Source organism: Mus musculus, chromosome 7, assembly GCF_000001635.26.
Source record: "Mus musculus strain C57BL/6J chromosome 7, GRCm38.p6 C57BL/6J".
In the NCBI taxonomy this organism is placed as follows: Eukaryota; Metazoa; Chordata; class Mammalia; order Rodentia; family Muridae; genus Mus; species Mus musculus.
The window spans coordinates 17970218-17985746 of record NC_000073.6 but is presented as its reverse complement, the minus strand read 5'-3'; the positions used below and the strand labels follow the sequence as shown (position 1 = coordinate 17985746).

At 41.3% G+C, this 15529-nt stretch overlaps 1 protein-coding gene across 1 annotated transcript; it reads right to left on the bottom strand.

Annotated features, from left to right (window-relative positions):
- Positions 1-7190: 7190 nt before the first annotated feature.
- On the bottom strand, positions 7191-13580 carry Ceacam11 (carcinoembryonic antigen-related cell adhesion molecule 11). The gene is made up of 4 exons (NM_023289.2): positions 13435-13580; positions 12031-12390; positions 10085-10444; positions 7191-7335 (listed from the first exon to the last, which is right to left on the bottom strand). The coding sequence occupies exons 1-4, from the start codon at positions 13496-13498 to the stop codon at positions 7208-7210; spliced, it is 912 nt and encodes a 303-aa protein (NP_075778.2). The 5' UTR covers positions 13499-13580; the 3' UTR covers positions 7191-7207.
- Positions 13581-15529: the final 1949 nt, after the last annotated feature.

Here is a 15529-nt window from a genome sequence, read left to right as displayed (position 1 = left end):
TGAGAGATGGAAACAGGTTTGGAAGGGAACACAGGACACCATTACAACTCATTTTATGGGGACCTATAGTTCAAGCATCCAGGAATATTGGTGGTGCAAACAATGACACTGTTCCACTGACTGTTTCGTATTTCTTTGATAAGTTTCATTTCCCTGTCATAGCTGCTGGTCTGTGTCTACATCAAGAAGGTGGAGTAAGGAGAGATACCAGGTGAGAGGTCTATGGGGATGAGAAGGATGATTCAGGACACAGACATAATTTTCCTCTGGTGATTCTTAGATGCCACTTTTGTTTTTTTTTCTCTCTCTCTCTTCTTTCTTGAAAGGGCCACAGTGCAGTAGAGGACTCTTTTCATGCTTGCTGGATCAATCAGTTCCAGGCCAGAAATAAGACAGAAGAAGAGGGACATGGAAGCATTTTTACTGTCTTGTCCTATAACATCTGGGATAAAATTAGCTGAAAAGAGGAAAAAACATCTCCTTATGGAAGTATTTCTTACTCATTTTAAAGGAATTTCATGGAAACCAGAACAAAGCAAAGCAAAAGATACATTTTTTGTTGAATATTTTCCCAAAACTTGCTTTAAAAATTGCAAATGAGAGAAAACTCCACCACTGTGAAACCTCTAGTTATGCTCTGCAGTGACCTGAGCAGACTGTAGCCCAGAATGAGAAAGGGCATTGCAACTTCTGCCTAGGACTGAAAATTGATTAATGAGGAATGCCTGTTATATTTCTGAGGTTTTTAGAGATGGAAAACAGAAAAATAGGTTTCCAACCTTAGAGCAGTGGGACCAATTTTATTAGCATATATGTAAAAGGAGAATAAATGAGTCCAAAAGATGACTAGAAATGATTGCAACATATATCTTATGTTTCCACCCTTCCAGAGTTTCCTTGTCTGACTACACAAAAAGCTGGGAAGTGTAGTTTATTAGCAAGAAACTGTTCCAGCCCTCACTTACATGGTAGAGAACTGCATACATGGAAACTCCATAGAAGGTTATTTATGTTAACCAACACAGATAGTGCACTACCCATTCGGGACATACTTTAACATACAAAAACTGACATGTCACAAAACTGCAAAGAAACTCATGCTACTGTAGAAATTTGTCTTGAAAATAGAAACACTCACCCCTATCTATCCTGCCACCCCATGAGATACACTTCTCAGTGAACACTTTACTACTGAGTCACCTCTCTAGCCCATCATTGGAGGATTCTAGGCAGGGGCTCTACCACGTAGCCAAACTCCCAGCCCCTCACTGGGGGATTCTAGTCAAGGAGTCTACTCCTCAGCCCATCAGTCTCTGCTGAGTGGATTCTTCAGGAGAGATGAGATTGTCCAAAGTCTTATTTATTTACATTAGCATTATCATTTGAATTTATTAGTGAAAATAACAATTTTCACAGTAGCATCAAATGTAATATTAGTATAATTTCAAAATACTAATGACATCACTTCTTCTACATTCCCTGCTTTTATGTCTTGGTACCATATTCTATTATTTCTTATTGTCACTCATTATTAATGCTGAATATTGACTAATTTTTTTTGTATTTTAGTAAAGTTTAGCATTTGATTCTGGGTCTGTTCATTTACTTTTTACATTTTACTGAGTTCTTGTGCTTCCCAGTCCTCTTTTTCCTTGTCCTCAGCAACATCTTGCTGATGTGATGTATGCCAGCACACATCATTTTAACTGGTGGGATATGAGAAAATGAGGAGCTGTCACCTCAGAAATGAGGGTGTGAAACCCCTAAACTTCATAAAATGCCATTTCCTGTGTCCTGAGTTTCTCCCTACGTATGCTGAGGGCAAATGTCTGCTCCTCAGGAGGGTCCTCACTGTCACAGCAGGTGAAGGAGGAGTCAAAAAGACATAGCAACACACACACACACACACAACTTTAGATAGAATTTCAGCTCTGCCCAGCACCTTGACTTGCTGCCTGGAATTTCTACTGAAAGCCAAAGAGTGGTGTCAGACTCGTTTGATGGAGAAGCTCTGATTGATCAACTTTGTACATTTTATCCAATATAATACTTTTATAGATTCTTTAAGGATTTCATATCATATACACAATCACATTCACTTCCCAATCCTTTCCTTCTACTTTTGTTAGCTCCCTAACCACAGAAAAAAATCCAATTTGAATTATCTATATATCTATTTACTGGAGCATGGTCAAATGGTCAATGGCCTCCCCCATAAATGAAGCTCAGTCTTTCCCCTACTGCATCCTTGATGCAAGTCTTTACTGTGGAGTTCAACATCATACCATCCTATGATGGTAGGATGATAGTTTTAAGAGTTATCTCCAATGACTTACTGTCTAGGTTGTTACTGGGAAGCTTTTTTGAGGGTGGTGGAATGAGGTGGAGGTAGGGTTGTTCACAGAAGTCTTCCATGTCCCTCTTCCTTTACATGGATATCAATGGTCTATTCTGCAACTCAAAACCACGTTGATGTGTGTTGGCAATGATACGCCCTGAGTGAGTGATCAATATTACTGTAAAAGTGGCTTATTTGTTCTTTCCAAACCACAGGAGCACGGATTATGAGCTTCCACATGGTTTCTGGCCAACATAGACTTCTGAAAGGGCTCCCAATTGCAGTAGTGCCTCAGACCCAGATAAGACCTCCATTGCATCTGGGATCACAGGCATTAGCATGGCTTTTTAGCTGCAATATAAACCACAGTTATCTGCCTAGCATTCGGTGGCAACACAGGCCATGGACTTCCACCGAAACCTGGCTGACACAAGAGCACGAACTCATGGATGGCTCTCTGATACAGTACAAACACAGACATCACCATGGCCTTGGATTTCAGTGCAGGGCACACAAATCTGTATAGAGTCTAATTGTAGCTTGACTTATGAACACAGCATGGATACAAAAGACCATGGATATATAAGTGGCCATTGTTTGTAGTACAGGACAAGACATAGCCCTGGATGCAAAGGAACACAGTCACAGACATGTCCATCAGTAACAGCATTGACCTTGACATCACCATGGACCCAGGTGGCAGTTTATGCTACCTACATTAATGTGGCCTCAGGTGGCAGCATTGCAAACACATATCACCATGGCTTTAAGTTGCTGAATAGACCATTGATATCCATGTAGCCTTTGGTGATAGCACAGACAATGGACATTAATATAAACCTGGATACAATAAGACCACAGACCCAGACATGACCCTCTGGAACAGCTTGGCCCAGACATCACCATGGTCCCTGGTGGCAATGGAAACCATCCACATCTATGTGGCTCCCTCTGGCAGCATTGCTCATGGACATCAACACAGTTTCAGGCTGCAGAACAAACCAAATGGGTGTATATCTGTATGTACTTCTGTAGCTCAGAACATGGTTATCATGTCAACACTGACCCATCCACATTGTGACCATGGAAGTATACATATCCCTTGGCAGGATCCCAGACCAGGACACCATGATTGTCTCAGATTGCAGTCAAGGCCACACACACCAGTGTGATCTCTAGAGGCAACATGACTCTTAGGTATCAACCCAAACCTCAGCCACATCAGGGCCACTGAACCACACATGACCCTCAGCAGCATCATGGGGCACAGTGGCCCTTTGGGGTGGCTTAATCTGGATAGTGTATTATTTCCACATCCCAGGAATCATTCATTGTCAAGATCTAGGGTGATCTCATATTCTGGCAGCCTGTTCAGGGGCTGAGTTGACAGTACCTGCATATCATCCTGTCAACTTTACTGGGAAATGCTTGACCCACCATTGAACTCAGGCCCCTCTCTCATATCCTTCACTGCTGTCTCATCACCAGCTCTACCTCTCCATAGCACACACACATACCAGTCTGCTCCTCCATCACTCCCATCTCTCTGTCATCTGTTCTTTTTTCACAGTGAGGTCCACAAGTGGAGGCCAACACCACCCTTGTGTTTCAATAGTTAGGTCACATTCATGCCTACGGCAGCCAGCCAGCTTCTGTTCTGCTATGTACATTTTTATGTTAAGCCAATAAACTTCCTTTCCCTCATACTCCCCCAAGTTTGGCTTCATCATTTTAAATCTATGAGTCCAATTGGGTGGCAGGGGGTGTTGTGCATGTGTGTGTTAATGCAAGCATGCATATATGCATGTGTATACTTCTCTAAAACATCCTGAATAATGAAAAGGCCTTTTATTTGTTGGGAAACTGCCCTTCAATGATGTTTCCACACATGTAGAAAGCTTACAGATTGCACAGGAGAAAATTGAGAGTACTACCAATTGGCACAATTTTGAGACCATATGTAATTAATTGGGTCCAGTTGTGCAACTGGAAGAGCCAGATGTAAGGCAGCCCCTACTGAAAGAATTAATGATGATTCTGGCCTGTTCTTTGCTTTTTGTTTTTCACTGTTTAGGTGTTTTGCATCCCGATAGGACTATGCAGTAACTGTAGGCAGTAATCTCAGAGACTGGAAATGTGCAGAAGATACCCTGCAATTGTACTTATTTTACAGACAGTTGTGAATCACCATGTGGGTACTTTCCATTCAAGTTCCACACCCATAGCATCACAATGGCCCCACCTTTTGGATCCTGGAAGGGGAAGTGAAGCATGATGGTCCACAAGCCAAGTGTCCTCAGAAAGAAGATAGCACCTTGAGAACAGACACTTGGTTGGCTGCTTTATTGAGACAGCCGATTTTGATGGGGAAAACAAAGGTTTTTGCATAGTGAGTAGTGGCTATAAGGGTGAGTGTACATCATCAGGTCCAAAGTGCTGCCCACATATTCAACAATATGGGACCTTCCATGGAAATATAGTCAATGTATCATAACCTTAAATAAAGTGATTCTTCTCCATGAATCTATCAGTTATCAATAAATCCTCAACTCATGGTAGGGCTTCATATTTTGACACCCATATTCTCTCTCCATGCTGGAATTTTGTCGGGCTTGAATTTACATGAGTCTTGTGCAAGTGAAACTCTGTAATCCACTGTAAGTTCATATGTGCAGTTTTCTAGTTTTGTCTAGAAAATATCATTTTGTGATATTCATCCATCATCTTTGTTTCTTAGAATCCATCCATTCCCTATTTCCCAACAGGCACTCAGCCTTGGGAGGAGGGTCATGATTTTGATGTCCCATTTAAGACTGAGCATTCCACAGTCTCTTATTTTCTACACATTGGCCAGGGATGGGTTTCTGTCTTAGTCACCATTTACTGCAGAATGATGAGAATCGAGAGATACAATAATCTTACTATGGCTACATTACCCTGAAAATGTCAACTCTTGTCTGATCTTAGAAGCTGAGAAGGGCCTGGCCTAGTTATAAATTAAATAAGAGGTATCATTGATCTATGGTTATAATGACAAATCATTCGGGGTTGGTTTAATACTATGTTCATTTAGTGTAATAGTTCTAGGTTTTCCCATTAGACTTATTACCTGTCTATCCACAAGATCATGTTCTTACACATTTATACACATAAAATAAAATGTATAGAGGACATACAGGCAAAGGTTATGAATATTTTTAATACAAGCATTAAGGAGGAAAGAGTCAGGGAGATCTCTGAGTTCAAGACCAGCCTGGTCTCAGAGCAAGTTTCAGGTCAGCCTGGGCTACACAGTGAAACCTCGTTTTATCTGCCCATCCCCAAAGTTTAAAGGATAAAAGAAAGAATATTAGAGGTAAGCTGAGTCTTCATGACTGTGAGGCTGAGGCAGAAAGTTCAAAAGTCCTGTTAGTGCTGGGAGAGGACTCTCCTAGCCTTGTCCAACTTCTATCACTGAGAAACAAACATCCTAAAGGTAGTAAATTCACTCAGGGTCTAGAATACAAGGTCACCAAGAAAAGTCTCTATATTAGATGAGAACAATACTCAAAGCATGATCTGTATTGCACAACCCAGTGCAAACTATGACCTAATACCCCAAAGGATCACAGAGTGCTGCAAGAGGTTCCAGTAAGAGGCTCCTGGGAACTGACAGAACGATGCAGGGACTCAAAACAATACTATCACTAAACAGATGATATTATACTGTCATGAAAGCACTAGAGATTAAATTTGTTGTCAATTCTACAACAAGAAACTCTTCTACCAAAATCATATTATGAAGATATTATATTCTTCATAAAGAAGAAATCCTTTATCTTCATTCTTTTGATGGAAGTGTTAGTGGTATAAGGAAAGGCATATAGTTGGAAAACAGATATACTTCTGAGATTCAGGAAGATTTTACTGAGGAAAATTGAGATATGTAAGATCACATATCATCATGCACAGGTATAAAGTTCTCAATAATAAGGGAAAAATAAGAAAGAGTTTAACCAGCAAGGAACATGAAAACCAAAGTAATGACTCTTCTGAGAATCACCTATCCCAAGTAATGGCTTCCAATAACAGGGAAGTAGACACAACCCTACAGAAAGTTATCAAAGAGAGAGTGTGCTCTATCATGCTTTGCCCTCCTCTACAGCACTGGGGAGGCAACAGCAAACAGATCTGTATAATATCAAGGACAGCCTAGTGAATTCCAAGACAGCCTAAGAGAGAGAAAGAGAGAGAGAGAGAGAGAGAGAGAGAGAGAGAGAGAGAGAGAGAGAGAGATCTTACAACAAATAAGGAATGAGTATAGGAATATCCAAACAAACCAAAAGGGAGACAGATTAACTGATAAAATAATTGCAAGAAGGCACAAAATATAAACTAATCAAGGAATCAATACAGGAAAATATTTGAGAATTCAATGAAAAGGGAATCACTGATAAAAATGCTACTGAAAAGGAACATTTCTACAAGTCTAAACCATTATGGAAGCCTTATGGATAAAATGCGTCATGCATAGGATTTTGTTATCAGGGCTTGAAGGCCAGATTGAGAAGTTGCATCATTCAGTCAAAACAAACATCAATTATCAGAAACCCCAGCTTGGAACATCCTTGACTTAATGACATGTCAGCCCTGTCGAATTCAGGAGTCCTAACATTGATACAGTGGGTGCTCCTTCACACTGGAGGACACTGGCACATTATGGAGCTTTGAAGAAATGGCTATTTCCACCAATAGGAATTTGTTGCAGGAAATTTCTCCATGTTGTCACTGAACTTGGTTGGGTTCTAATTATGAGTCTCAAGCTGGAATTAGTCACCCATCCTTAATAAGGGAATAAAAGTAACTGAAAGAATACTGATAAGCAGAAAGTTATTTATTTTGAATAGTAACGGAAGTAATGGAAGAATCGCACATGTCTGCCGCTCGTCTTCGACTCTTCGAGAAAGTCCATGGTTTACTTGTTGGTCTGAGATTGGGTGAAGCCCAATTTCCAGGTTCTGAATTGAGATGAACATTAAAATAGAAAATCAATGATAAGAACATCTAAGCAGTCCTAACCAAGGTATAAATAAACTCACCTACCCAACCCCATCATTATCTGAGTTCAATCCCATCCTCTACTGTGGTAAGTAAACTCTCTTTCCAAAGAGAAATTTCCCTTTGGCTAGGGCCTCTTCTTTTTCTCATCATAAGACACCTAGAGGGATACTCTTTTTGGAAGGACGTTCATTGTTTCAATCATCTAATGTGCTGAGAGATACAAATAGTTCTTAAAATAACTTCCTTTTTGCTGAGTAGGCTATAATATGCAAAAATTGTTAGGTACAGCAAGGGTATAAGACCAATTCCTGCAAGGATTATTTTTTGAGAGCACAGAAAGGCTTTAGATCAATCTCTGAGTACTGTGGGTCCCATTTGATTAAATGTAAACATTACAAATTGGCTTGAAGCTGGTGAATCCATGAACAGAGGGAGACCTGTGTGTGAGTCCTGTTGAGGACAGCCCTGGCCAGAGGGTGCATGGGAATGTAAGGTTCCTCTACTGTGTAAAATAAGAAACAACCCAAAATTTTCAGCAGAGTCAAATGCCAAGGATAGAGTATATTTAGGAGAAATCTGTCCCAGCCTCCATGAACTGTGAGGCACAGAGGGACCGAGCCAACTCCAGTGTGTGAGGTGCTTTCTTTCTTCCTTTTCCTAAGACCCAGGAATCACAAAGCAAGTTTCATCAAATGCTTCCATGTTATACAGGCTAGTGGAACTTATCATGGATCATGGGAGTCAACTTGAGGCCGTGTGACAATATGAGATGTAGTTGCATATGATAAAGGGATTATATGGCAGAGATCGTGTCACTGGATTCTTGGGAAGGTCCATAAGTCACAGAAGGAGCATGAGCCACAGTAGGAGGAAGATGACATCAAAAGTGAAAAGGTTGAAACATGCAAGACTTTGGGGTTCTCTTTTACAGTGCCTATGTGTGGGGTGATCTGGGAAAGAGTGTGGGTGTTTTATAGAGCCTAAGAAAAATGTGTTTTTTTTTTCCTTTTGATTTCTATACCAGGAACCAGGAAAGGCAGCAATTGAGGTGGGAATGTAAGGGGATCAGTGAACTAGGCAGTGCAGGGACATAACTTCCTGAATGAATGGACAGGGGATGAGTGGCAGGAAAGGAGTAACAATAGCAGAAATGTGAATGGCAGCATCAATAGAAGTTAAAATAACTTCCAAGACTCCAGGGAGCAAGATCTAAATGACTATATTAGGAGTGTCAGTCTGAGAAATACTACATACAGCAACATCCCTAGGATGCTCATGTACTTGTCTTTCTCCCTTGGATGCTCATGCAGTTGTCTTTCTAGTTGGCTGAGGAGTAGATCAGAGAGATGGGTCAAAAGTAATACTCTCCAGGATGAGTAGGGTGTGGGCACTGTCAGACATACTAGAACTCTACATGTAATTTTTAATCTCTGAAAGAGTTCTAAAACATCCATTCATAAAAACATTTAACTACCCCCACCATTCATCCATAAACCAATCTACCACCACCCATTTGTCCATTCATTACTAATTCCTTTCTTCCTTTATTATAAAAGTATTGAGTAAGCTGCACACTGGACACTGTGTCTTGTCAGCTCTTGATGGAGGTATGAGGCAAAGCCTTCTCTCTATGCTTCAAGAGGAGTAAACCCACCACAATAAAAAAAATTATAATCTGAATCCCAGAGCACTGGAGTAGGAGAATTAGGCAGGAAGGGGGTTCAGAACTCAATTAAGGCTTTGTTACAAAGTCAAAACTGATTGTCTATTTATTGCTTCCACTTGACCAGACTTTCTCTGTTAGACACTGATGCCTAAGATGAAAATTTCCTCTGAAAATTTCACAGCACTCCTCTGACTCTCAGATACTTGATAAAGACTCCTAGGATAGATTAGGTGGGGCTGTGGCCATAGTCATTTTCTGCTTCTGATCTGCCTCCCATGGGCTGTGTAACCTTTGTTCAACCAGTGTATTTGCTGTTTCTCAGATTCCCTACAGTAGTACACACGCTAATTATCATTTCCCTGTCTATCAGTGAAATTCGAATATTATTAATGTCCTAAACTTGAGAATGAAGAGTTGGTAAAATCAGGAGTGCATATAACCATTTGTCTAAAGAAGAGACTTCCCTAGGCTGAACTCCTGAGGACAAGCAGTTGTCAAGAGGATCTATGTTTCCTTGGGTATCCAAACTTTCCTGTGGAGTCTCAGGACTATCAGATCAGTCAGTTTGTTGCATGGTCACCCGTATAGCTGTCTGTCCATGCTGAATCTCAAGAAAGGGAGATGCCCAAAAGACTTAGCCTAATCTCAATTGTCATGACAGATACTGGGTTGTTCCACATGCTACAAGACTTGGATGCAGAATGATACATTGCTTCCAGTCAGCTCTATTGGGTAGTAAAATTCAAGCAATGTCAGGAAGCTTTCTCAAGACTATTTTCAGGGTGAGAACCCAGAGTCTGAGCTGAGAATGAAATCCTTGGTCTGAGTTATAATACTACTGTTTGGAGGTTCCACTCAGGTCAAAGGTTTCTGATATATTTCAGTTCACCACCATGATGTGTGTCTTTTACTAAATGCCCAAACCTAAGTGAGTGTACACAATACAGATGGGATGAAGGTACAATGCAAGCCTCAATGTTTTACATATAAAGAGAAGAATAAACTCCACTACCACTCAGGAGTCACAAATATTCACTTACTATTTACTTGGAGGTCCAAAATGTCCCATTCTGATTTCAAATCCACAGATATGGTTCGGAAGGTGTAAAGCCCTGTGTCATTCTGAGTGACATTCAAGAGCACCAGGGTTCCATCATTACATATTATCACTCTGTCTTGATATGCACTCCCCAGCATAGTTGAATGGGTGAGGAATGAATGGCTTGCTATCTTAAAATGGTCAAGTGGAAGTACTCCTTTGTGCCAGGCAAAGCCTTGAAGCTTCTGTGGCAGATGATAAACCTGCAGGAGAATATTGTCATTTTCTTCAACCCTAGATGGCACCAACTTAATTGTGAGTTGAGAAGGGGCAAGATGCTTCTTGTAGCCTAAAAGTGGGCCTAGATGGAAAAAAAAAAGAAATAGAAGGAAACCATTAAAAGTGATTCCTCTGCATTAGGTGGGAAGAAAGATCTCTGAGTCCTGAGCAGGAGTGTCCATTACTCAGCCTTTGTGTGTGGGTAAGGGTGTGTCTATCCTACTCTGTGTAGGTCAGTCACAAAAATTCTATGCCCGAAGTGCCAATGAAAGTCTGTATGGGGCTCTATCTCCTCTATCTTCATGGCTTACCCTTCACTGCCCTCAGATCTATGCTCAGTCCCACTGTGTGTGAAGGAGAGTACACACCCCTAGCATCTTCCTCCATAGAAACTAGGTCTACACACTGACATAATTTTGCACTGGAACTTTTATGGTGCATTCTTGATGCCCTTTCTCATGTCTATTCCCATCCAATAGAAGACTGTTTGGCCTGGGATCAGTGTGATAATATTGAAAGACTCAATTAATAGAAACTGCTCAATGGATAAAGGATTGAATTGATAGATGGATGTGTGCTCCAGGTCATTCTATGTCCATGCAGTAAGTTATCAGATTTTCAGGTTCTGAGCTAATTACAATTTTCATACCCCAATTTGATGTATTTTTATTGACGCTGTATTAAGGAAGGGAACATGCATCAAGCATATATCAGTGTATGGTTTAGTGGGTGCATGCCACAATATCTATGTGTAGGCCAGAGGACAGCTTGTGTGACTGAGTTCTCTCCTTCCACCATTTGAGATAAGAGGATTGAACTCAAGTCATCAGGGATGACAGCAAGTACCCATATTCACTGAGTCATCTCATAATTTGCTTTTCATTTGAAGAGTCATCTTGTCATAGGTGGGGACATTAGTCTTTGGACTATACTTGCCAAGGTAGTTAATGAACTTGATAAATGAACAATGCAACTTTTTTTGCTCCCCCATCTTACCAATTCCTGTTCACTAGAGTTTCAAGATGCTGAGGAGCTGTCTACCTTGCTGTGTTTTCTCATCTCATGTTGCAAACAGAAATCCTGAGTCTTTTCTGAAGCCTTTATCCTCTCCACAAGAATCCAGACAATCACTCAGCTAACCTCCTCCCACACATGGATAGAGAATTGTATAGGCACCTGAGGAAGGATTTTCTATCACTGTGTGTACATTTGCTTGGAGATTACGGAGGCAGCTCCACAACCTCTGAAGCCTGCTCAGTTCTCCCTCTTGGAGAACACATTCACCTCCCCCAGTACCCCTGAGCCTGCTCTAATATCAGCTCTGCTGTCTTCCCTCACTCTGAGCTGAGTCTTGGGCAGAGGTCTGGATCCAGGCTCACTGAAGATCCCATAATTTCCTCATCTCTTCCTCAACTCAGGTACAGGTTTATGGTGAGAGACCCCAGGGTTTGGGCTGAGGCTGACACTCCCAACTCTCTGCGTGTGCAGTCAAGTAAGGGATTCTGGTCTATGACAGTTTTCCTCAAAATATGTGTCTCCCATTTAAACCTCAAACAATGACATGGATAAACAATTCAGGGGGGAGGTAGATCCAGGTCAGACTTGACACTCTTCTGTACAATGGAATGAACCTCACCCTACAACAGAGTTCACAAAATATTGACTTACTGTGAACAAAGAATTCTGCACGTATTAATTCAGGTCTTGAGGTTGTATCAAGTATTTGTAGAGTGTAATAACCTGAGTCTTTTCTGGTGGTACTCTTGATCAGCAGAGATCCATTTTTGAGTACAATCTCTCTACCACTGTGTGCAGGTCCCACCACAGTAGAATTGGTAGCTGTCACATGACTTGCAATTTCACAATTCTTGAGTGGTTTAACTCCTGTGTACCAGGAAAGGGTTTGAACATTCTCTGGCAAGTTATGCACAAACAGAAGAACATTTTCCCCTTCAACAGCAATGGGAGGCACTGATTCAATGGTGATCTGGGTGGTAGTTGGAATCAGCCAGCAGGTTAAAAGGGAGACTAGAAGGAAAGAGAGGAATTTGATGAATATTGGGACCTCTGTATTTGATTAAAAGATTAGATCTGTGTCCAGAGTGGATATGCTCATCAATCAGCCTAGCTGGTAAGGAGTTAAGAGACCATTGTACTTGGAAGGGGTAAGCAACATAATCTGTGCTCCATCAGTGGCCCTGAACATGTTCCTATCTAAGTATGGAACTAACTCCTTGGGTATCTTAAGGAATCTGCAAAGTGCCCTCAGCTTCCTGCTCACAATCAGAGTACTTGAGATAATGTCTCCTGTTACCTCTTATTCTAGAGACCTTCGCTTGCTTTTTTTTCTTTTTTTCTTTTTCTCTGTTCTCTCTTTGGCCTGAATACTCCAATTCTACTTCTAGATGGTCTTTTTGGTCTAACTTACAGTTTATTAGTCTAGGATGTTATTAGAACCAAGATGAGCCTGTCTTCTTTGGAAGGCCCAGAACTGATAAAGGCTTGGATACCTTTGGATGAGTGGGAGAATGCATTTGTCAGGGCTATGCAAATATAGGATTATACTTAAAATATCCTAAAATACAATGCTAATGACACTTTTAGTACAAGAGTTTAGTATAGTTTGCATGTGTGGGGAAGGTGAATGCATATATATGTGTGCACTTTCGTGCATGTGTGTATAGGTAAATGTATACACAACATATATAGAGAAGCCAGACACTTTGCTGGGAATTGAACTGATGTCTTAGGTTTGGCAGCAAGCAGCATGACCATTCAATCATCTCAATGGCCCTCCCTAGTTTGGTTTTTAATTGATCACTCACCCACTCATGGTTGGGGACATCAGACCTCCGAATATAGTTGTCCATGTGATTAACTTGGAATAGAAAACAATGATGCCATTTCTCCATGATATGATCATGTGTCACTTCCTGTTGTGGAGTGGCTGTTCCTCTCTGTGTCTACTCCAGAAATCCCTGAATCTACCCAAGGGTCTTGTCTTCTTTAGGAACTTCAGCAAGGCTCTGGGATTCCCTTCTCCCACTCAGTGTCAAAGAATGGCCTCCTTACCTGTGAGCAGGATCCCCTGCCAGGAGGTAGAGTCTTTGCAGGAAAGTGCAAGAGAGTCCATCATGACCTCTGCCACCTGCCACGTGCTCTATGCTCCCTCTGCGAAAAGCTTTAGCTCCCTTGCCGTTTCCAAGCTCTGCTCTCCTGTCAGTTCTGTTGTCCTTCCTCCCTTTTATCTCAGTCTCCTCCCAGGTTGGAGCCCCTCCTAGAATTATATGGACTGAAAACATTTCCTATGTATAAAACACATCAGTTCCCTTTCGTCTGTCTCCTGTCCTCTACCTTTCCCCTCTTTCCTCTCATTATGCCTCAGTCCACCAGACTGCACATTGAGCAATAAAGTCTCCTCCGGCCCTTATATGGCCTTATATGGACATATGGTGCTATTTGATTTGCATACAAACAGAAAATTATGTAGAATATAAATGAATCTGTTTTATACAATTCTCAGAAACTTATTGTTCAAGTTTTCTGCTGCTAGGATGAACACACTGACCAAAAGCGGATTAAGAGAGCAAAGAATTTATAGGCCAGTCTCAGAGGTCAAATCCATCATTGAGGGAAGTCAAGATATACATAAAAGACAAGAATTTGGAGTCAGGAAATGAGGAGGAGAGCTGTTTAATGCGTCATTCACTTGTAATCACTTTTTTATGTCTCTCTCTGTGTGTCTCTGTCTCTCTGTTTCTGTCTGTCTTAGTCCCTCTGTCTCTCTCTTCCCTATCTCTGTCTCTCTGTCTGTCTCTGTGTCTCTGTCTCTCTCTGTCTCTCCCTCTCTCTGTCTCTGTCTCTGTCTCCGTCTCTCTCTCTCTCTCTCTCTCTCTCTCTCTCTGGGGTACATGGTTAACTATATTTCTGAGACAATCCAAAACCACCTGCATAGGGATAATATAACCCACAATAGTCTCTGCCCTCCTACTTCAATTAAGATACTCAAGAGATTACTCCACAGAGTTCTTCAAAGGGATCTATAAAAGACACTAACTCAACCGAGTCCCTTCTAGCCCCACTCTTGTGACTTTAGGATGTGTATATTTCACAGTAAATGCTAATTACCACTGGAAGCTCCCTGATATCCAAGGAAGTGCTCATCACTGTTTGTGTGACCATCACTTGTGCTCTTGTTCACAGCCTCAGACAGTTGGACCTCAGTTCAGAAACAGCCCACCCTGATGTTCACCTTCCCACTTCCCTGATTCTCATGCACAGAACTCTTTGGTGTCAATCAGTGACATTTTAATTCATGAGAAATGAAGTGAAATTGGTAACATGGTCTATTCTGACTCAGGACAGGCTTGCCTGGCACCTTCACTTCCCCTTCCAGTCAAAATGTCATCAGAGGTGAGTCAGTCACCAGGTGAGACAGGAGCAGACATAAGAGCAGAGCTCTGAGCCGCTTTTTGTCCCCCATCAACTGTACATTTTCATCTGTCATTTGATGGTCTATGAGCAAGTGGTGTTCCTCCTAGGACAAGAAAGTCATAAAAGGGGCTGGAGAGATGGCTCAGGAGATAAGAGCACTGACCCCTCTTCCAGAGGTCCTGAGTTCAATTCCAAGCAACCACATGGTGACTTACAACCATCTGTAATGGGGTGTTTTTAAAAAGATTTTAAAAATAAATCTTTTTAAAAAAGGAATGTCATAAAAGGAAGTGGAGGAGACTGGAATACATGTATTACTGACAAAAAACAAAAACAAAAACAAAAACCCCCAAAACTACTTGCTTTCTCAAGGTTCCTACCTTCACCTATAATGTTACACTGCCTGTCTGAGATATTCTGCAACTCTCCACATGAAACTGAACCTTGAATAATCTGAGAGACAAAGAAAGAAGACAATTGAGGGTTACACCAGGAGGCTCAGAAAGAGTGAGACTTGATTGCACCCACACAGACATTTTCTTCATGTTACCAGAAAATCAAAAGACTCTAACCCAAAGCTTAGTGAAAATCCACTCAGCAGAGGATGGAATTTTGTTACATATAGTCCTATTGATGCTGGTGGTAGAGATATGGAGGAGGTAGGCATTGGGTCCCTGTTGTTAATAATGATGTGCAGGTAAACATGTTTTCATAAGGATCCTGGAGATCACCG